Source organism: Sceloporus occidentalis, unplaced genomic scaffold, assembly GCF_023333645.1.
Source record: "Sceloporus occidentalis isolate IW3139 unplaced genomic scaffold, rSceOcc1.0.p SCAF_3, whole genome shotgun sequence".
NCBI lineage: Eukaryota > Metazoa > Chordata > Lepidosauria > Squamata > Phrynosomatidae > Sceloporus > Sceloporus occidentalis.
The window spans coordinates 135,190,655-135,214,169 of NW_028316983.1; the positions used below are offsets into that span (position 1 = coordinate 135,190,655).

The 23,515-nt window shown below is 42.0% G+C and overlaps 1 protein-coding gene across 1 annotated transcript in view; it reads right to left on the reverse strand.

The window, feature by feature from the left end:
- Window positions 1-23,515, reverse strand: part of ADAMTS16 (ADAM metallopeptidase with thrombospondin type 1 motif 16) — a 92,839-nt gene that overhangs the window by 16,644 nt on the left and 52,680 nt on the right. Inside the window, exons 16-18 of the mRNA XM_089516395.1 lie at window positions 20,036-20,280; window positions 15,239-15,377; window positions 2,135-2,261 (exon numbers count right to left, since the gene is read on the reverse strand). Coding sequence (XP_089372521.1) covers window positions 2,135-2,261; window positions 15,239-15,377; window positions 20,036-20,280 — 511 coding nt within the window. The remainder of the gene's footprint in view (window positions 1-2,134; window positions 2,262-15,238; window positions 15,378-20,035; window positions 20,281-23,515) is intronic.

The window sequence follows — 23,515 nt, forward strand, 5'->3', positions numbered from 1 at the left end:
GTGACTAAAGAACTATTTCACTATGATGATTCAGGATCAATGAAATCTGAAGTTTCCTCAAGGCTAAACTGTGCATTTGAGTTCCCCCAAATGAAACAAAACAATCTCTGCTCAAAAGACAGTTCTAATAGAAGTAGAAATCGCTACTTAGAAAAATATTTTATGCTTTTACCTGGAGCTCAAATTATATGTTGTTATTTCTTATAAGAACACTACAAATCTGAATAAGTTTATTATTTATGATTATATAATGTATTTCTCAATTTCCAGTATCATGTATGCGACCATTCCTTCCCATTATAAGATGAATCACATCTCAATTGCAGGTTATACTCATCATTTGGAAGAGCAACACATAATGTTAAATCTTACTGTCAAGAAGGCAAAGGGTGACGAAGCCACTGGCCACTTTTCTTACTCTCTTGATTGTCGATGGCCTGTTACAGACTGCCAAAATAAAGCTGCTTTGGGTCTCTTTGGAGGTATGCTGTTTAAATGATGCATGCATCCCAAAGAATCCGGAAGCTGCACCAAAGCTGCACTCCAGTGCTTAGGAATGGAGTGTGGCTTTGGCGCGACCTCCGGACTCTTAGGACCCATGCATCATTTAAACAGCATACCTCCAAAGAGACCCGAAGCAGCTTTATTTTGGCAGTCTGTAACAGGCCGATGTTACTTATCTTACCCCTCTCATCTATCTCTATGGAAAGTCCTCTGCAATAGGACATTCCAGTCACTCCACAGATTGCCACTTACAGAAAATACAAATGCACAGATGCGGAGTAGTTCAGCTGCATAGGACTAGACAACACTCGCCCTAATAGAGCTGTATATTTGTAATGCTGCTTGATTCAAAGTGCTGGCTATCTATTGTAAGTCTTAAATGACTTAGGACCTGGCTAACCAAAGGAGTAATACTGCTTGTCAACTCAGATATGCAGTCACCTTATTTACTTACTTACTTTACTTACTTACTTACTGTATTGATCCCCCACTCTTCAGCCAGAAAGGCCATTAAAGCAGCTTACAGATAGTTAATTAGACATTTCCCTGCCCTAAGGCTTACAATCTAAAAACAACACAAATGGAGAAGGGAATGGCAGTGGAAAGGGAAATAAGTCCAGTGGTTCTTCTCTCCCTCTGAATTGGGGCCTCTCCTTTCTCCCCCTCCCCCAAGTTTCACCCCACTCATCCCATCTCTTCAGTGCTTTAAAGAGATGCCAGCGAATGCCACGGCCTGTTTCTACTCAAAGGCAGATGTTGGGGAGCAGTGGCATGACCCTCCCTCAGGGTGTCACCTGGTGTGACTTGCACACACACCCCGCACCCTCTCAATGAAGTTAGGCTAGGATTTCGTTGCATATATTATCAGTGGGACAGAAAGAGTTGAGAATGAGAGACAGTGTCTTGTCCCAATCCACCTGGTAAATTCAAGCCAAGAAGTGAGATTTCAGCCTGAGATTTCTTGATCTATAACTAAAACATCATACACTCCAAATGTGCTGAATTGGCAGGGACTATTCTCATTAATTCTCTGTCATTCCATTTTTTCAGATGCTTTTAAAATGTCCCAATTTCTCTCTTCTCCTCCCACTTTCCTCATTAGTCTGGTTTACTTCATGTGCTGCAAATTGAATTCAAAGTATCTGAGTCATCTGCACTTAGTTCAGCAGGATGAAAAGAAAGGTGGAATCTTGTCTTTCCTGATAAATTCAGGCAAAACTAAATTGCTAGATTATCTGTTCTTCCTCATTAATGACTTTTGCCATCTTAGCCAACATGCCTTGCTTGGCCATACATATCCTGGCTTTCATCTGTGAAACGCTGGATGATATGAGAGCTGTACATGTACAGATGTTAAATGGCTCCTTCAGGAAACCTTGTGATATCCAGGCCTCTCTTTACACACTGAAACACACACTTGCCCTTGACCATAAAGGTGGAATATTTCAGCAGTCAGTATGCTAGGCCTCGGCAAGCTATGAATCATCATACAATACACTGTATGTATTTGTATTAACTGGTTCAAAAACAGTCAGGGTAAATTCCTATCTTAATCAAAAAGTATTTTACAAGGAAACAAGACAGTGTTTACAAGGAAACAAACAAATAGCAATGCATGGTATTTTATTACCTGGGAGGGCAAGCTGGCATTTTGCAAGGAATAATTCCAGTAGCTGGTTGACTCTTGGAGTTGCAAAAAGAGGCATCTACTTCTGCTTGCAGATCTTTGTAGCAGCTTCCTTTTGTGACCATTTGACCTGCATACAAAACAACACAGGTGGCAAGCAGGAAGTAATGAGCAGCTGTATAGATTTGGAAACTCAATCTGTTGATTATCTTCTAAACCCACTGTGTATTTCTTACATAACCCTATGTAAATACTGCTCTCGATCATCTAATTACCTCCCAGGGTTTGGATTCTCAACTCAAATAAACACGACTGCTTTTCCTTAGATATCAGCTAATCACATAATTGATTATCTTAGAATTTTAAACATTCTGGGAACTATACATACCATTTGCTCCTAATTGTTACTTCACAGTCTGACTGTTCCTCTTTTAATCTTACCCACAGCTCTTTCCCAATTAGTGTAAACCTAGATCTAAACCCACATTATAGTTATTTTTGCAAACGTGCCAAGAGATTTTAAGGGGGAAGGGAGCATGGAATTTTCACCAAATGGAGGTTTCTTTTTCTTTGCAGGAATTATGTGAACTAATTTCAAAGACTATTTCAGGGGAAAGTCTCATCCAAATAAGAGAATGAGAGTTCATGCAGAATACAGTAGTCTGTTTAGGGATGTTTACAAATATCTCCCTATTCTGTTTTTTTTTTTAATTCCTGATTTTATTTGTGGAGTAAATTAGTGTTCACAAGCCATCATTTTTCCATCAAAAAACATTGCACTGTATGTGGAGTTTGCAGCAATTTTCTATTTATGTTCTTCCCACCCCACAAGTGCACTGACCACCAAAATGTTTGCTGTGAAAGTTATAAGTGTATAATATCAAGTGTGATGGCAGACTGGGTTGCACCCATTCCATGCACCTTGTACATCCATTTTATGCATCTACAGACTCACAGGTTTTACATATCTAGGAAATCATCTTTTAGATATGACTTATGCTCATAAAGTCCAACACATACTCTTTGCTGACTACCACTCTTACTCCCTAGGGAATGCAGCTGAATATATGTGGGCAGCCATTAACTCACCTAAAATTGGTAAAAGGAAAGTGCAGTTGGGGCCCTATGCCAACCACTTGGCTTAGCAATCATGTGTCACATAGAATTTACAACCTGTTATATTACTGGAGAAGGTTTCATGCATACAGCCAGGAAGTGAAAAGGGTGGGCAGGGCATGAATTATTGGATTTTTCCTACCGCATATAGACTCTACAAACCTGCAGCCTCATTGAAACCCAACTTTAGGATTTCAAGATGTCCTGCAATGAGGGATTTATTAGAATTAATCTATAATTTCAGAAACCATTTTATTTGAAACTATGAGAAAGGAAAAGGGGATGGGAGGGTGTAGGCCTCCATCTTTTCCTTACTCTCAAGTTGGCCTATTCACAATGAGACTATTTTTCATAAGAAAGCTTTTCCTTGGGTCAAGGGAACGATTTCAGTACACTATAGAAGATGATAATAAAGAACTGTTTTTCTGTCAAGTGTGTGCCATCTATTTTTATTTACTGAATGTATATCCTGCCTTTGTCCCAAGATGGGATTCAAGGCTGACAGAAATTTGAAAAGATCAAGGGAAAATATTTATTTAAAGGTAAAGGTTTCCCCTTTGACAAGATTGTCAAGTTGTATCCAACTGTAGGAGGCAGTGCTCATCTCTGTTACTAAGCCGAAGAGCCAGTATTGTCAAAGGTGACTTGGTAATCATATGGCCAGTATGACTGCACAGAAGACTGTTACCTTCCCACCTATTTATCTACTTGCACTTTTACATGCTTTCAAACTGCTAGGTTGGCAGAAGCTGGGACTAGTGATGGGGGCTCATTCCGTCACATGGCGCTTGGGTCTCAACCTGCCAACCTGCCAATCTTGCCATCATCAGAGTCAGCACCTTAACCACTGAGCCACCACATCCTCACAAAACATTTATTTACAAAATGTAAAAAGAATTAAACAATAATATTATTAAAAACACAAAATAAAAAAATTAAAAATGTATAAAACATATTTAAAACATAATTTCCAGCAAAGATTAAGAAAATACAGCACACAATTTAACACATATAATTAAAATTCAAAAGGCTTTCCTGACTAGAAATGTCTTCAACTGCTGGTAGAAATCAAGCAAGGGATGGTCCAACCAGACTTTCCACGGGAGAGAATTCCACAGGCCAGAAGCAGCCACAGAAAAGGGCCTCTCCTGGGTCCTCACCAGCTATGCCTTGAAAGGTGGTGGGACTGAGACAAAATGCTTCCCCAAAGATCTTAAATCTGGCACTGTCTTGTATCTACATGGGGGCATGCTGGCTACTTTCTGAGTAACTCTTCTGGGCCCTCTTCTGTCTCCCTTCTTCCCTGCTCTCATAGACAGTTATGTATCTGGGTGTCATAGACCGACATAATGTCAACAAGCTTTCAATAAATCAAGAATCTCCCTTCCTTTAGACAAGACAAAGGTATGAGAACACAGCAAAGGCCATTTTAAAGAAAGCCATTTTAGAATCTGCCTATACAAACTTCTTTTCTACCATAATCTTCTCTCTTTGCTCCAGATCTATTTTCTAGGATATTTCTCAGGAATTTGTTCTCTCCTGATGCAACAAAAACAAGACATAATTTCCTTCTAAACTAACTGTGGGATTTGCACCATTGGTGACTGAACATTTCACCCAGAGATGGAAGTACTGTATTCTCTTCCACAATTTACTCCTGTTTTATTATCAGCCTCACTGCTTCATGTAAGATGTTCTGCTATTTTTGTTAGTTACACGATGTATGGCTTGCTGGGCCTCCAGACAAGCTGCTCATGCATTTTATAGACTGGATCATCACATGCTGTCTGCAGTATGACTAGCAAAAAGTTCAGATGCTTAAAGGATAATTGGCAACACTCAACAGTCCCCACAGAGGGAAATGGCTCTTTAAATTGCCTTGAGGAGAAAGTATGTGAGGGGAGGCAACAGCAGCCTTTTTATTCATACAGATAAAGCAAGCCTCCAAGTTCACTCTGGGTTTCTCGATTAAGTCTTTTGATGAAGGAATGTAAATTACAATATTTAGCATCTATTATATCAAGCTGCAGGTGAGGCTCATATGACAGACTGCTCCTTAGCACAACGATGAAAACAATGATAGCAACAACTATCTTCTCATGTCAAAACCAAACATGTTAGAAGCTGGACTTATTTTTCAGGAAATGTAGGGGAAAACTGACAACTGTTAAAGTTGTTGTTGCTATTGAAGTGTTATCTGCATTTTACTGGCAACAGTTTCAACTTCTTCCCATTTCTTTTCACAACTGCAGTTCAAATAGTGGACAGCTGATGATGTATACCTGCATGACCCCCACTGTCTGGTTCCCTGCCTTTTCCCCAAAGGGAACTTTGCCTTCTTCTCACCCTTTCTGCCAGCCTCCTGTATGCACCTTGCTTGATACAAGAATTCCCTCTGCCTTGTCTCCATCCTCCTCTTTCTTGCTAAGGGATGTTCATGGAAGAAAGAAAGGAGAAGTTGCCAGTCAGTGGAAGTGGATGGGGAGTAAATATGGCTTAGTGCCTTGATGCAGATGGCAGTCACAATCTCCCTCACTGCTTTTGCTACTTCTCAGAGTGTGGGCAGAAACTCATGCTGAACAACCATGATACGAAGGTAGCATAAGACTGGTCCCTTACCCACTAAATCCTATCCCCTTCCATCCTGGTCCCATACTGGAATTTGGATCCTACAGATTCTAGGAGTCATAATGGTGAGGAGCCTGGCAAAGGAGGGAGAAAATCGTAGACTTGGATTACAGGCCATGCTGCTATAATGCTAAGTAAGCACAGCACTATTCTCTTACCCACCCAGACTTTTCCCATTCCACTCCACACACACCTCAGACACTGGAAACACTGGTAATATTATCTGCCAAGACTGAGAAGGCAGACAGTGTACTGAGTTGGAAACAAATGTCCATTTCTTTGGAACTGGAAGCATGTAGATTCCATAGCTGAAGCAGAATGTTCCTTTTGGGTCACTGAAAGTCATAGCAGTGAATATAATGGAAAAGGGAGAACTGGGATCATACAGATTTTGGAATCATAATGGTGAAGTGAAGCTGACAAAGGAGGGAGATACCCATAACCACCTTGCAAATGTGCACATTATCACACAGCTGAAAAAAACAAATGATATAAAAATGAATTGTTTTATTTTTAGTTTGCAGCTTTCCCTTGGCATGCTAAAATGTGTTTAATGTCAGAAAATGGGCTAAAAAAAGAAAAAAGAAGAAGAAGAAAGGCTGGATTGCCTGTAAGATTTTGTAATTTGGATCGCCAGTAAGAAATTGTGATGTCCTCTATGAGAATGTGACAAAACTCACATCTAATTCCACCTATGCATAGGGTTAATCACTACTGAGAATAACTACAGGAAGCCATCTAGGTGGAAAAGAGGACACAGCTCCTGCATGATGAGTAAATAAATCAGAAAGTTAATATAAGCAGGTATAAGTATAATATATGCACAATTGTTAAATGTGCAAGAACTACTGTATTTTCTGGCATATAAGACTACTTTTTAGCCCAGGAAAATCTTCTCAAAAGTTGGGGGTCATCTTATACGCTGGGTGTCATCTTATAGGGCAGGTGCTGAAACTTCTGAGCCAGACTGGAGAATCTGCGGTCGCCGCATATGGTGGGGGGAGCTCAAAAACAGCCGCAGCCACATCCCCACCGTATGCAACGTTCGTATGAAAGCAGCTACTGCTCTGATAGTCTTGGAGACAGGGAGGGCTGGGCAGGCAGGGAGAGCTGACCAATCCAAGCAGGCTTTGTATACAACAAGGTTTCCTGCTAAGTACCTACATGTCATTTGAATTAAAATTACCATATTGAAATCAAATCTGATGTTTTTTTAATTTTTATTTGGTGTGCGTTGGAAGAGGGGTAGTCTTATATAGTGAGTATATCCCAAACTCTATATTTTAACTGGAAAAGTTGGGGGTCGTCTTATACGCCCAGTCGTCTTATACGCCGGAAAATACGGTATTTTCTCTTTTGCATATGGCTCATCGGACCAAGGGATGTTATTCTTCACTCAATTTCTTCTCAAAGGTTTGTTGTTGTTATTGTTGTTAACTGCCTTCAAGTCAGCCCTGACTCATGGTGGCCTTATGGATGAGACATCGCCAAGACCCCCTATCCTGCACTAATAATAATAATAATAATAATAATAATATGCCGCCTTTCCCGCTCAACTGTTGTAAATTTATGTCCATAATATCGCTGAGTGAGTCTATACATCTGACATGTAGTCTACCTCTTTTTCTACTGCCCCCCAACTTTCCAAGCATTAATGTCCTTTTGAGTGAGACATGCTTTCTCATGATGTGGCCAAAATATGACAATCTCTGTTTCATCATCTTGGCTTCCAGGGGGATTTCTGGTTTGATCTGTTCAAACACCCATTTGTTTGCCCCCAGCCAGTCTTCTCTCAGAGTATTAAAAGAACTGACAGAAGTAATCTCAGAGCCACTGGCAATAATCTTTGTGAAGTCCAGGAGAACAGGAGAAGTCCTAGCAGACTGGAGGAAAGCAAATATTGTCCGCATGTTCAAAACAAATGAAAAAAAAAATAAGAAGATCACAACAATTACCACTCAGTTAGCATGACACCAATACTAGGAAAGATACTAGAGCAGATCATTAAACAGATAGTCTGTGAACATTTAGAAGGGAATGCCATAATCACAAAAAGTTGACATGGGTTTCTCAGAAACATGCCATGCCAGACTAATCTGATCTCTCTCTCTCTCTTTTGGATAAAATTACCTGCTTGGTAGATGAAGGGAATGCTGTGGATATAACATATCTTGATTTCAATAATGCCTTCAACAAGATCCTCCAAAAAATTCTTGCAAAAAGCTAGTAAAATGTGGGCTAGACAATGCAACTATTAGGTAGATTTGTAATTGGTTGACTGGCCTGGCCTGGGCTAAGAAGCAGAGGCCTCCCCCCAGTCCTTCTGATGCCATCCGGCCTTATGGGGAGAGATGCAGGCCCAGTTCCATCGGGCCTGGCCTGGACTAAGAAGCAGAGCCCTCCCTCCAGTCCATCTGCTGCCTTCCAGCCTTGGAGGGAGAGATGCAGGCCCCATTCCATTGGGCTTGGCTTGGACTAAGAAGCAGAGCCCTCCCTCCAGTCCATCTGCCATGGTCCAGGCCTCAGAGGGAGAGAAGAACTGCTGGACCTGATCCCCTTCCCCAATGCCATTCCCTCCTCCTTTTGTGTCACATCTTTTTAGATTGTAAGCCTGAGGCAGGGAACCATCTAATTAACCGTTGTAAGCTGCTCTAAGAACCTATACTCTAAATAAATAAATAAATAAATAAATAAATATTTATACTTTTTTGTTAGTTAACCATTTGAGTCTTCTAACCTTTCCAAAACATAGGATAGCATTCACTTTAGCAAAATTTAATGTTCTACCTTCAGCCTTATTGGAAGGGAGATACAAAAATGTTCCCTATGATCTACGCATATGCCCCTGTGGAACTGGTACTGTGGAGACTATAGGTCATGTATTATTGCATTGTCCTTTTTACTATGGTTATCACCATATTTTTATTAATCCAGTTCTTGTTTTCCTGGAAGAACTGATGAATTTTATGTATCTTATTTGCTGGCAGACCAGTGCCCAGTAATAACAACAAGGGTGGCCAGTTTTTGCGCAGCAATAGTCCGTCAGCGTAAGATGGATCTCATCCAGAGTGTTCATGCTAGACTCAGGGATTGGGCCCTGCATCATCTGAACTCCATGCTAAGAGGACATGGGGAGGCTGGTTATTTTTGGCCCATGCAGTCAAGGACTTAGAGTTTGTGGCCTGTTCACTTTAATAATTTCTTAGTTCACAATTTAAATTATTTGTCTGAGTTCAAATAAATTCAGGCATTTGCAGAGAATTCTGCTCTGGAGGAAGACAGAAGGCAACAATAACATCTGGAAGGGATCAGTGCAGGAAGCAAAAACTTAAAATGGTGGAAGAAATGGAGATTTCTCAAGCAGAGGGATAGGAATGAAGGGAATGTATCACAGGTCACCAGACGAGGTAAAGAACAGTGTGGTAGAGGGGAAAGAAATGGTCTATTCTGTTTTTATAGACCAACTATTTCTGCGACCCAGTGAACCTATCTTGTATAAAGAACTAATTGGTTTTATCTGACAAGACTAGAATGGCATTGCTAATTTACCAGGACATGGCAGCCAGAGGAACCTGACAGTTGCCATTGTTGAGGACTGTGACCTCCTCTTCGTCTTCCCAGAAGCCTGTACATTTTAGTGGTGTTCAGGGAGAGGATGACCAGTGGAAGCCTGGTAGAGTCTTGGGGAGTGGGACCAGGTATAGGTCTGCCCCCTGGCTTTTTAAGCCAAAGCATGAGGCTCCCAGCTTCAGTTCATGACTGAACTTTGTCAAATCAACATCAGAGAAGACTAGAGCAAAGCAGCAGAGTACTTTGCAGTTGTGATGATGATGGTGGTTGTGGCAATGATTTCAGTGGCAACTATGGCAGTGACTGCTGCAGTGGCAAATTTGGTGACACCCATGGGACTGGTGGTAACAACAGGCTGTACCCACACTCAGTGGATTACCAAAGATTGATTGTAGAGCACAACAGGCCTTTCAAGCAGCCCTTTCCAAGACTTTAAGAGCTAAAATCAAAAGCCCTTATAAAGTTTGAGCTGAGTTGGAAGTTTCTTAGAGGGGGACCAAGTAGGTAGGGAACAGTACCGCACCTGTTAGGCTATACCCCCAGTGTGTTTATTAGCACCCCCTTTTGAGGTCTATGCTGAATGCTGCAGGCTTAAAGGAGGTTCAGTATAGTAAGGTTCACTAGCTGGTTTATAAGACTTGGAGAACTACAGATCTATTGCCCTATCTTTTGATTCAGCATTCAGCAATTGATTCATTGAGAAGCAAAGATTGGGGCACTACAGGCCTATTGCCCCTTTTTGGGAGGAAGGCTTGGTATGCTACAGGGCTAGTTTACTGTAAGAGCACACTTGACAGGATGGTTGATGACATTAAAAAAGACTTTCGTGCTGGCCCCAAGCTCAGTGCTGCGAATCATTGTTCTCATCACCAGTCTGATTGTGCTGCCTTACTTGGGGTAAGTTGCACTGTTTGACTCTTTCACCATCACCCAAGTGCCACAAGACATACAACATACTAATACACAGAGTATATGTATAAAGCAAAACCACAGTACTTTCAGTCCGCCTCCTCTCACTGCTCAGAAGGTACACAGTTCTGCTGGAAAGCTCACAAGTGTTAACTTTATTTTTCAAGGAAGAGCAGCAAGAGATGCCATCATTGCAGAAGTTGTTAATGAGCAACAAACAAGTTTAGGGCTTATCTGTAGGATATGTTTTGATTGAAAGTTCCTGCATGGCAAGGGGTTGGACTGGATGGCCCTTGTGGTCTCTTCCAACTCTATGATTCTATTATTATTATTGTTTATTGTTTAGTTCTAGAAGGTAATCTCCTTCAGAGGTCCATTAAAAAGGGCTAGATATGGGGGAATGTGAAAGAGGTTATTAGGCAGACTTGGCTTCAAGGCAGTCCATCCTGGTTCAGAGAGATTGTGCAGGGGGGCTGTGGGGGAACAGAATGTATTAAAAAGGCAGAGACTTGCCTTGGAGAAATTCAGATAGGATTTGGATTTTAGACAGAGTTTGAAGCTACCATTGACAGGGTGTTGAGTTGACACAGGACTTTGAGCTGTTAGAGACAGGGGTTTGATCTATTAGAGAGAAGGGGTGTATTTACACTGTAGAAATAATGCTGTTTGAGTGCTGTAGTTACATCCTATGGAATCCTTAGGTTTGTGGTTTTACAAGGTCTTTAGCCTTCTCTGCCAGAATGCTGGTGCCTCACAAATCTACAAATCCCAGGATTCTGTAGGATGGAGCTATGGCAGTTAAAGTTGTATCAAAGTCCATTATTTCTGCAGTGTAGATGTACCCAGAGTTTTAGATTTGAGAATGAAAGAACTGGCTATAATATTGGGGAGCCTAAAGAAAAGGAGAAACATATGAAGATGAACCTCATTTTCTTGAAATTAAAGTAAAAGTGGCACTTTAAGCATTTGAAAGAATAAATCACCAGGAACAGATTAAATACCAATAGAACTGCTGCAATGTACAGAGGCAGAATCACCATCAGTTCTAACTAAAATTTGCCAACAAATATGTAAAACAAAACAATGGCCCACAGATTGGAAACAATCACTATACATTTCCATTCCTAAAAAAGGAGACACAAAACAGGACTGTTGCATTAATCTCCCATGAAAGCGAGAAATTCCAAAAGTGCAAAACTGGGTTCAGAAAAGGAAGAGATACATAACAAACATATGATGGATAATGGAGCACACCAGAGAACTACAGAAGAAAATCAGCATATGCTTTATAGACTACAGCAAAGCCTTTGATTGTATAGTTCAATAAAACCTATGGAATATAGGGAGATAAAGATTTCCTATACCTTGGAGCAATCATTGATCAGAATGGAGGTTCAGGCAAGAAATAAGAAGAGGACTAGGATTCAGAAGGGCAGCTATAAAAGAACTAGAAAATATATTAAAGTGCAAAGATATCAAGCTGAATACCAAAGTTAGGGTCATCCAAGCCATCATATTTCCCATTACCATGTATGGATATGAGAGTTGGACAGTGAAGAAAGATGACTGAAAGAAAATCAACTCATTTGGGATGTGATGCTAGAAAAGGATACAACGGATGGGATCTAGAACAGTTGAAACCTGAACTGTCCCTGGAAGCCAAGATGACTAAACTGAGGGGCTTTCTAAACAGCCCTTTGGGACGTCCTCCGGACGTCCCATTTTAAAAAAGGGGCGTCTCTTTTAGACGCCCCATGGCCTAGTACGGACTCCGTCCGTACAAGATGGCGGCGCCCCTTCTACATGGGCGCCGCCATCTTTACGCATCGGACGCACAGCGTCCAGACGCGTCGCGCCGCTGCTGACGTAGCGAGCGCGCCCCTGGCGCCTCGCTACGTCGCAAACGCGACGCAAAAAGAAGCTCCATTTTGGAGCTTCTTTTTTCGGTCCGCGCGGGAGTCGGGCCGTTTGAAGGCTCCGGCTCCCCCGCGGACCTTCTGGCGGCGGTGCCAGACCGCTGCAAAGCGGCGGTCTGTACCCCGCCTGAGGTTGTCATACTTTGGCCACATTATGAGAAGAGATGACTCACTAGAAAATAATAATTCTACAAAAGGTGGCAGTGAGGAAGAGAGGAAGATGGATGGACTCAATCAAAGAGGTTGTGGCCATGAGCTTGCAGGACCTGAGCAGGGCAGTTGAGGACAGGGGGATTGGAGGTGTCTCATTCACAGGGTTGCCATGAATAAAGGCCTACTCAAGGGCAGTTAACCACAACAACCCTGTCTAAATTTAACAAGCTTGCTTACTCAAAAAATGACTGAAAACAATCTCCTCTAACTTGTGATAGCTGTACAGGCAGCAGTTTTACAGCTAGTTTGTAATTCCAGGCCTAGTAATTTTGGTGTGAAGTGTGTTAGTGTACACTAGAGCTATGCCTTCAAAAGTGAAGAAAGCACAGAAGATGGTGCAGAAGTAACAGACTTCACTAGCTCATATTGGAGGAAAATCTGAATAGGCTCACAAATCACGCACACAGCTGTCCAAGAAGAAGAATCTGGTGTCACACTCAGAGATCAGGAACCAGAGAAGGAGACTCAAGTGATGCAGCCACCACACCGCCAGTCTTCAAGGGACCTCAGTCTGTTTTTTGGTTACTGCTGATGCAACTTCATAACCGGCTTCTGGGCGGGCTATGGAGTAGAGACTGCCATGGTCGCCTTGGTTGATGACCTCCGTCTGGGCATGGACAGGGGGAGCGTGTCCCTGTTAGTGCTCTTGGACATCTCAGCGGCCTTCAATACCATCGACCATGGTATCCTTCTGGGACGCCTGAGGGAGTTGGGAATCGGGGGCACTGCTTTACAGTGGTTCCGTTCCTACCTCTCGGGCAGATCCCAGATGGTGGAGCTGGGGGACTGTCGCTCCGACAGGAGGGCCCTGACATCTGGTGTCCCTCAGGGAGCGATTTTGTCCCCTATGTTATTTAACATTTACATGAAGCCGCTGGGAGAGATCATCCAGAGACATGGGGCGCGGTGTTATCAGTACGCTGATGACACCCAGATAGTCTTCTCTATGTCTCCAACTGATGCAGTAACTAAGGATGGCATCTCTCCTCTAGATGCCTGCTTGGCGTCGGTAATGGGCTGGATGAGGGAGAACAAACTCAGCGTGAATCCAGGGAAAACAGAAGTACTGATTATAGGTTCCCCAGTTTCGGGTGGCGAGATCTGTCACCCGGTCCTGAATGGGGTCACGCTCCCCCTGAAGGACTCGGTGCGCAGCTTGGGAGTGCGCCTTGACTCGTCGCTCCAGCTGACTTCTCAGGTGGATGCGACGGTCAGGAGTGCTTGTTATCAGCTTCGGCTGATACGCCAGCTGCGTCCCTACCTGGACCATAAGGACCTTGAATCTGTTGTACATGCTTTGGTAACCTCTCGATTGGATTTCTGCAATGCGCTCTACATGGGGCAACCCTTGTACCAAACCCGGAAGCTGCAACTGGTGCAGAACATGGCAGCTAGACTGGTCGCTGGCAGTTCCAGGTCGGACCATATAACACCTATTTTGAAAGACCTTCACTGACTGCCTATTCGCTTCCGAGCTCAATACAAGGTGTTGGTTTTGACCTATAAAGCCCTAAATGGCTTGGGCCCAGGGTACTTGGAGGACCGCCTCTCCCCATATAATCCGCCCCGCACACTCAGAACATCAGGGACAAACTTGTTGGAGGTCCCTAGGTCAAACCTTGCACGGACCTCACAGAGGGCTTTTGCCATCGCTGCCCCTTCACTTTGGAACAAGCTCCCTGTAGAGCTTCGCTCCGCCGCCTCACTAGTTATTTTCAAGAAAAATCTGAAGATGTATTTATTTCGGTTGGCCTTCCCACTTTAGTTAAATTGTTTATTTTCCTGCCCCTTATTTTTCTTTTTCGACCCCGGACCGTTGTAAATTAATTTTCTCCTTCTCTTTGCCCTTGACATGTGTATTTTATTGATTTCCTGTTCCTGTTTTTTCTAGTAATGTTTTTAACTTTTATATTGAATTTTTATCTTGTATTGTAATGTTTTAAATTTTGTAAGCCGCCTTGATCATATCTATGGAAGGGCGGGGTAGAAATAAAGTTTATTATTATTATTATTATTATTATTATTTTACACAAAAAATATTGTTTTGGGGGCAAAACATGCACATGCAAATTTTGCATGGAATAACTCCCGAAGTGTGAACAGGATTCAAAGACTCTGTGGTTTTCAAACACTTTCTTGCAATGAGAAGAAAAGTGTTAGAATTACTTGCTGTTTCGAGATGAAACATGTGAAGAAATAATTCTCTAGTTCCAACCAGTGCCAATATCATTAGGTTGAAATAGAATTAGTAGCTGTTAAGTCCCAATAGGAAGTACCCTCTTTAATTAAGTCCTTTTCCCACTTCTTCTTTGCCAACTAATATTGTTCGTCAGAATGATATGTTAAAATACTTTAACTACCTTATACCAGCCTCTTCCAGACCAATGTCTTTAAGAGATGTCAGGTTATAACTCCTATAATTGTTATTAAGTATAACCAATGCAACTGGAAGGTACTATTCTGGGTACATCTGGTATAAAATATTATTCGTTGATACTGCCTTTTCTATTTTATCAACTAAAAAAATTTCTTTCTCTGCACTCTGTAGATCAACATGGCAAGCTAAGCCTCCCCTAAGCATCCAAATTTAACATAATATTTGGGAAGCAGCCTAATTATATAGTCCATAAAGAAGCTTTCTATAGGTTACACTTGTGAGGTGCCTGGTGTATTCTTGGGAGGGCTATTTATGGACAGGAAAGAGTCTGCGGTCTGCAGTAACACTGTATCTTTAAACATTTCAGAGATACATTACCTACTCCACATGAGACTGAGCATTTAGAGTGGATGATGGTCCATGTATAGTTATGTTTCATGGCTGTCATTCTTTCATTTTCTGCCTTAGGAAGAGAGTATTCCCAGGCAATTCCTATATTTTTACCTTGGGAAAGAAGCTGAGGAAAAAACAAAAACAAGGATGAATATAATCAGCATGTTATCGACACTTGCTAAAGTTTTGATGGAGGAATCTCCAAGAATTTATCAGTCCTTTAAAATAGAAACACAAGTATAATTAGAGTTCTTCCCAAAAGCAAAATGAGAGGTGAGTTTAGAGAGTCCGGCAGAAACAGAAGGAAGCTGAAACATATATTTAGTCCCTCTAGACCTCCAATGGATTTACGTTTGCTTATACATATAACAACCTAGTAAAGTAGATCAAGCCATGTTACAGTGACTATGGAGATTATTGCACTTCATTTTTCGCCTGATCTGGGCATGGTAATGGGCTTGAATGGCTGCAAACAAGTGTTATCGCACAGCAAAACACCATCAATGCTGCCAGAAAATACAACCCATCTCCGAACCATGCTTAGCCCACTGATTTTCAAGGACCGGGAGCTTCTGTCCTTGCAAAATCAGTGGGATAAGCGTGACTTAAAAACAAACAAACAAACAAAGGGGCTCAACACTGAAAGTTCAGTACTAGACAGCTTCAATATTCCAATACTTTATTTATTTATTTATTTATTTATTTATTTTGCTATGATAGTTCAAATGATATCCAGTATTTGGCAAACAGGTAGACAGCCACAACATCCAACATGTCCTGCATTACACCCAATCTTCTAACTGTTCCACAGAATGAAGAGACATAGATACATCCACTCCTTTAGAGATGTGGTTTCCTCTTCATGACACATCCATGATGCACAGGGACAACAGGAAGAACAATGTCTGTTTGTTAACGTTTTAGTTCAGTGACAGTTTTGAACTGGTGTTTGAAGGGATGTCCACCTGGCTTGGAGCAAAGGTGAGAAATAATGGGAGACCAGTAACAACATTAAAGTAATTTGTTTACACCAATAGCCCAGAGACGAGTAAGGAAGTATTCCTTTAGCTTTTATGAAGGCTGTTGCATTCTGTGTGCTTACAAGTCCAACCAAACTGAATATTGGTTTCTTTCTAGCTACAATACACTCCTGTCTTCATCTTGCCAACTTAATAGTAGTTGGGCCCAGTATTTTTATTCCCCAGCAGCAGAGCCAGGCTTGGACCGCCATGTGATGTGAAGGCAAAATACTTCAAGTATCTTTTAGCATCATTATATGAGCTGCTGTGTCAGCAACTATAGAATCCTCTTACAAACTATTTGCATACTGTTTCCCTGCTAGTCCCATTAAGAGGCTAAACAGACCAGCCCAAAGGGCTGGTGTCGGAGTAGAGTGGGGGCACGCCAGCTGCACACTGCATGCCCCAACTCCACCCTCAGGCTACTGTCATGCTGCCTACCTGACTGTATGGCAGGTGGTGTTATGGCACTCCTTTGGTGTGGCATTCAGATGCCACATGCCAAAAGGAGCACCAAAAAGTGCTGCTACTGCGGCAAAGGCCAGAAAAATGCTGGATCAGGACCGTGGCAAGCAGTTGCTGCAGCCCCAATCCAACACTCAGAGGTGCAGCGGCAAGCCACTTCTTTGGGGCCATCTATTTTGCCCCCAAAATTCCTTAGAAGGTGTTGGACATGTAGTAGGTTTAGCTTATCCAACTCTTCTCTTTAGAAAACGGAACAGTAAAGAATTTTGGAACAGCTTGAGTTAAATCTATGTACTTCTACCTGTTTCTCTTTTAAATATCTGATTTCATTGGAACATGTCTTTACTCATAATTCTGAGTGTCGCTAGCAAGGGAGTCAGCAAAAGGTTCTTTCTGCCATTATGGTCCCTCAGTTCATAGAGAAGTATTGAATATCCAATTAGCTTAGCCTGAACAGTATCTTCCCTCATAACTCTCTCCTCCTAAAGAATTTCTCTAACGAAATATTTGTGGTATTCTGATGTTGCTCTCTAGCTGCACAGAAATACTCTCCAAACCGTCCATTGTACTTGTGGGCAGAGAAATAGGGGAGACGTTTTCATCAAATTTCTTCAGTATGAGAACATTTCCAACATATTCCCAAAGGAGGGGCTCACCATTGGCTGACATTTGGTACTGCAGTAACAGTGCTGGCTATGTGGCCTCCACAGTGCATCCTCTCTATACCAGGGATGGGTTAGGTTTGAGCCACAGGCTGGATGTGGCTCATGGGGATTTGGCCCTGCAAGGTTTTTCTACTAAAAGAAGATTGTAAGAATTTAAATTTTAAATAGCAATCGCAATAGGAAGTACATTTCTATACCGCTTATCAGTGCACTTAAGCACTCCCTAAGCAGTTTACAAAGTGTCAGCTAATTGCCCCCAACAATCTGGGTACTCATTTTAGTGACCTCCTTGGAAGGATGCAAGCCTGAGTCGAGCTTGAGCCCTTTTGCTGGTATTGAACTCGCAACCTTGCGGTTTGTGAGTGAGTGGCTGCAGTACAGGCATTTAACCACTGCGCCACCAAATACTCTGCTGTGGTTTGCAGGTAAGAAAGCTATTGCACTACAGCTTATTCAGGATAGAGGTACAAAGAACAGAGTGATGTTCTGTGTAACTACTGGGAATTTTCCAAATTAATAATTAATTATAGCTGGTCCTATTCACTTTGCTTTGAACCACCTGTGATCTCAGCATCACCCATAGCTGGAATTCAGCCCCCTACATTGCATGCATGCATGCATGCATGCATGCATAAATAAATAAATAAATAATGTTTTTCTACCTTTTCTCTACAAATGTCCTGGACTTAGTATTATTCTGCATTATACATTATATATTATGTAGCTACCTTAAGAAACAGTGCAGAACATCTGGGAGAAAATGTCTGCAAATAACCTTCTTTTTCTTGGGGAATGGGTCAGGAAAAGGAAAGATGTAAGAAATTTACTCAGAAAACTCCCTCCACCAATGGGAGAATTTTTGACTTCACTCTGGTGAAATACTCTTTATTCCCTTGACAGTTGTTCCTTCTTGGTTTAGCTGAATGAATGCATTTTTTTTTTTGGGGGGGGGGCTAATTTTGTTTTTGAAGGGTGCTATGAATAATTTTAGCAGTTTTCTTCCCTCTGTGAGAATGTGTTAGAAAATTTGTTTTTGAAGATAGTGGCGGGACGCCACCTCCTTTTCTGCCGGCGGGAAACTGCAGCAGATAAACCGCGTGGCTTCCCGCTGGTGGAAAAAGAACCCCCAAAAAGCAGGTTCTTTTTTCGTCATGCTTGCGATGCCTGAGTGCGCAAATGGCACACTGGTGACGTCGCAAGCACAACGCAACGTGCGGACGCTATGCATCTGTCAAATTGTAATGGCGGCACCCATGTAGACAGGGCGCCGCCATTTTGATGCTGCCGCAACATGCTACCCTCAGGCAACCCTAGCACGAATCAAGGCCGGCGCAAAGCGCTGGTCTGGATAGCACCTATGATCCAATCTGCACTAGGCAGGGTGCTCTGGGGGCATTCTGGAGTATCCTGGTCTGGAGCTTCCCAGATGTCCCAACATTACATCAGGTTCTCCATTCAGATGCTGGGCAGTTGGTACATACATATTACTCTCTGCCACCCAGTGCAGCCACTGCTGTGGTGTATCACTTACTCTGAAGTCAGAATAAGGCATCCACTCTCAGTCACATGATTGGGCATCTTATTCTGATCTCAGAGTAAGCAATGTGTGGCAAGTGGCCATGCCAGGTGGCAGAAAGAAAATCATTTTAAACAGCCACCCAGCATTGGAACCAAGGGCTGTAAATCCTCTGGAAATATCTGGAGGAAACAGGTGGTTTTTTAAAACTCCATAATAAGAGAGGCATGCCTCAGGTTTGGCACTGAATGGGGTGGATATTGTCTGGTCTGTTCACACCCGACTCGAGGATTGGGCCCTGTGTCATCCAGACTCTTCACTGAGAGGATGCGAGGAAGCCAGTTTATTTGGCCTGTGCAGATAGGGTCTAATTGTGATTTGGGATTTATCTGCACAAAACTAGCACTTAGTACTTTTGCAGAGAAAACAGCATTCTCCTTACAAAAATAATATAACCGCACACTAATACTATTTTCTTCACAGAAAATGCTTCCTGTGCAAAAAATGCTGTAGTTGCTTTGTGTGCAAAACTTCATTTTCTATGCAGCAAGTAATATTTCTGTGAAGAAGACATTGTTTTTGTGCCAATTTTGTACAGAATATGTCCCAAAGGGCCAAGGCCCTCTTTGGTGTAGGATCTTCCTTCTTAGAGTTACCAACGCTCAGGAAACATTTTTTGTCCGTTTTCCAAATATTTCCAAATATATTTTCCCATCCTTACTCAGCTGTCGGTCTTTTTTATTTTTCCTGCTTCAGCTTCACTTATTCACATTGCTATTAACCTGATTGGCTGTTAGCTATAAGATTGTGTTTACGGGTAGAAGCCAAAGATTTATATAATTACATTCATAATTATGCACTACTCCCCATCCACAAATCAAAGTAATTGGGCTTAGAAAACTGAACATTCTGACCACTTCTAGGTTTCATTTTTGGCCAGAAGTATGGAAGCAGAACCTAACTTCAGGCCAACATTTGGCTTTTGTTCCCTCTGTAATTGCCTACAGTTGCCAACCCCTGCTCTAGTTCTTTGCTAGCTTATAAATATGGCTGTTAGAATGCAAAAATCTTGTTACACATACATTGTAAAACTTTATTTCATCATAATGTACCATACCTCAATTACTAGGCTTTCATTTGTTGGTCCAGCAGCACTTAGTGTCTCTGGTTCATTATGTTGCCTTTGATAGTCAAACACCGAGCCAGCAAAATTGTATTTTCCTGGCCAGTCAACAGTCCAGTAGCCATTAAGGTGATATTTTTTATTAGCACTACGAACAGCAATATAGGAGTGGGAGATGGTCATTTCATATACACGAATGCTTCGTGCTCCAGCAGGGATAGTGACCAATGTGTAGTACTCTAGATGAAGGATGAAGAAATATACTTCTCAGTACCAAAGCAAAGGCAATATGAAAGATAGGAAATTAACCTATCAAGATTTTATCCACATTTAGAGATCTACTGGGCACCTGAAACAGGAACCTTATGGCCACAGTAGTCCTGCTGCATCCAAAAGCCTTGATTGCAGTGCAGTCCTATGCATGTCTACTCCTATATTCAATGGGATTTATAGCTAAGCCACTGTGTATAGGACAGCAGCCTTTGGTGGGCTCCTCTGGGCTATGTATGTTCACTCATACTTTGGAGTTCTTAGTGAATTGAGAAGGGAACATTATTTTTTTCACAAATGGTATATGTTGTTGTTGTTGTGCCTTCAATTCATTTCCAACTTATATTGAACCTAAGGTGAATTTATCACAGGGTTTTCTTGGCAAGATTTGTTCAAAGTGGGTTTGCCATTGCCTTCCCCTGAGGCTGAGACATGACTTATCCAAGGTCATCCAGTTGGTTTCATGGCCAAGTAGGGATTCAAATTCTGGTCTGCAGAGTGCAATGTTCAAACCACCACACTAAGTGGGACCTCTTATATATTTGTTGTTATTCTGTTCCTTCAAGTCATTTCTGACTTACGGTGGCCGTAAGGTGAACCTATAATAGGCTTTTCTGGGGCTGAGAGTATGTGACTTATGCAAGGTCACCCTGTGGGTTTCCCTGACTGAGTCATAGTCCAACACTCCAATCACTACACCATGATGGCTCTCTCCTCTTATATATACTGTACCTCTATTACAAACACACACACACACACACACACAAAAGAAAAGAAAAGAAAACTTCAAGGAGGCATACATAATTTTTTTTAAATTCCCTGAAAAAAAAACAATAGAAATGGAAAAGCTTAAAACTATACTAACCATATTAAAATCATAGCAGGAATTTTATTTGGCCATTATACTAGCATAAAAATAACTGAATTTTCTCATGGGTTGTGTACGTGTGATTCCTTTAGCAGTCAAGTGTTCTTCAGGCACACTTATTCTCTTATAGGTTATGATTGGTTGGAAGGGGAATTAATTGATGATTTCACTAATGGGTGAACTCAGGGCTATAGTGCCCTTTGCACAATTGGTTGTACTGCTGTATATTTACACTGCCTGAAAAATGTATAGGAACCTGGTCTATTAATTTGATATTTAAAATATGAAAACGATTTATTCTTAAAATTTCACCTGGACAAGTAAAAAGGCTTTCATCTGGTGCAGTGCAATACAATAGTAAAACAGTTTTGGAGCTAGGTGTCATGGGAGACAATTCCAAACTGACGCAGCCAACAGAGAATTTCCTCTGTTTTGTAGATTAGGACACACTACTACAGAAAGCACCATAGAAAGAAAGGCAGAATGAAATTAGAGATGTTCGTTCAAACAATTGGGTTCCCATCTACTTAGGCTGTAAAGGTAAGTGCCAGCACCTTAAATGATCCAGTAGGGGATAGGTAGACAATGCAGCTCCTCCTGGATTAATGTAATATGGCTCCACCTAGGGAAGAGAATTCCAGTAGCTGAATTCTATACTAACTGAAGTGCCTGGCCCCTTTTAGAAGGACAACTTCCCATGAAACACATTGTAGAAATCCAGCCTATAGATTACTAAAGAATGGACTAGAGCTGTGAACATCCTAGAGTTTAGTGCAAACTATTCCAATCCAGGAAAGCCACAGGATGGGGTGGTGGGCAGAATCTCATGGTCTAATTCTAGTCCCTAGCCTTAGCTTCACCATCTGTCTAAAGGTTCTGTTAAATATTAAAGGTTGCCTTCTTATTTTTATGTGGGTCAAGTTACTGAGAAAGTAAAACCACATACATTACAGCTATGCTTCACAGCCTATGTTGATTACTTTTGTTCATCTCAATAATCAATTCCAGTTCCAACAGAGAAGACCTCAGGCATATGCTATTTCTTCTGACGTTATGGATGCTGGGGTGATCCAAAGGGTGAGAGTGTGAGCCATACAGCCTTATTATCTCAACCACCAAAATTACCTCAGTGGCCCCCATGCTCCTCTGTGTCCCACTGCTCCCCTCTTTCATTTCTCCTGTCCCACCCTGGAGCGCTGTTTCTCCCTCATTATTCTCATCAGCCTCCCACTCACGTTTGTCTTCCAGTCCAAGATCTCCATTTTTTCCACACTTGAGAATTTCCCTTTCTGTTTCTGTTACAATTCATGACTACCATTGCAATAAACTCCTTTTTTCTTTAATGTCTGAAGACTGTGTGGGTGTGGGAATGGAACTCAGAAAGAGGAAAGAGCCATGAACACACTGAGAACAAAAGAAAGTTTTGTGGATTTTGTTACTGTCAGACTCTTATTAAAGTCACCCATATGGTTACAGGGCCAAGCAGGCAAGATTTCTGTAGACAAGATGTGTGTTTTACTTAGTCTTCGTAATACAGGTTGAGTCTCCCTTATCCAGAATCCCAAAACCTTAAATACTCCTAAATCTAAAATTGTCCACATGGATGGCTGAGATATGACACCTTTGCTTTCCTGATGGTTCAGTATAAACAAAATTATCTATGCCGTCCCTGGAAGTGCTGGATTGGGGACGGGGCAACTGCATGCTACACTCCCGACCTTGTGCAAAAAGAACCCGCAAATGGCGGGTTCTTTTTCTGCTCCAAAAAGGGCAGCATAGGCAGCACAGCGTTATGACGCTCCTTTGGCATCATCATGGCATGCTCTGTCTAAACGGGCATGTGCCAAAATGGCATCATGGGGGCAGGGGCATGGCATTGAATGTGCAGATGCTATGCCATGACTCTGCCCACAGGCCAGCACAAAGTGCCAGTCTGTATCTCCCCTAGATTTCTTCACATGTTTTTATTCTCAGATTGAATGGAAGCAGATCTATATTTGGGGTAGTCATGTCCAGTTTAAGTAGTGATGTATTCAAATCTTGTACTCCAAGTATCATGTCAAGTCCCAGGTCTCTTCTTTCAACTCTCAAGTCAAGTCTTGAGATGGGGGTTGAGGACTGCGCAGTAGCCTGTCTCCACTGCTCATCAAATGAGGCTTCTAAAGTTTTTGAAAAGCTTTAGCTGTATCCTTCGGCCTCAAGCATATTGTCTAACACATTTGCTCTTCCTGCCCAAGAAACATGCCCCATGGTATGGGGGTAGATTTTGCCTGCTCCTCAAAGTGAATGAAACCAGCAAGTCTATTGCTAAAATTATCAAGTCATGAGTCAGAGCA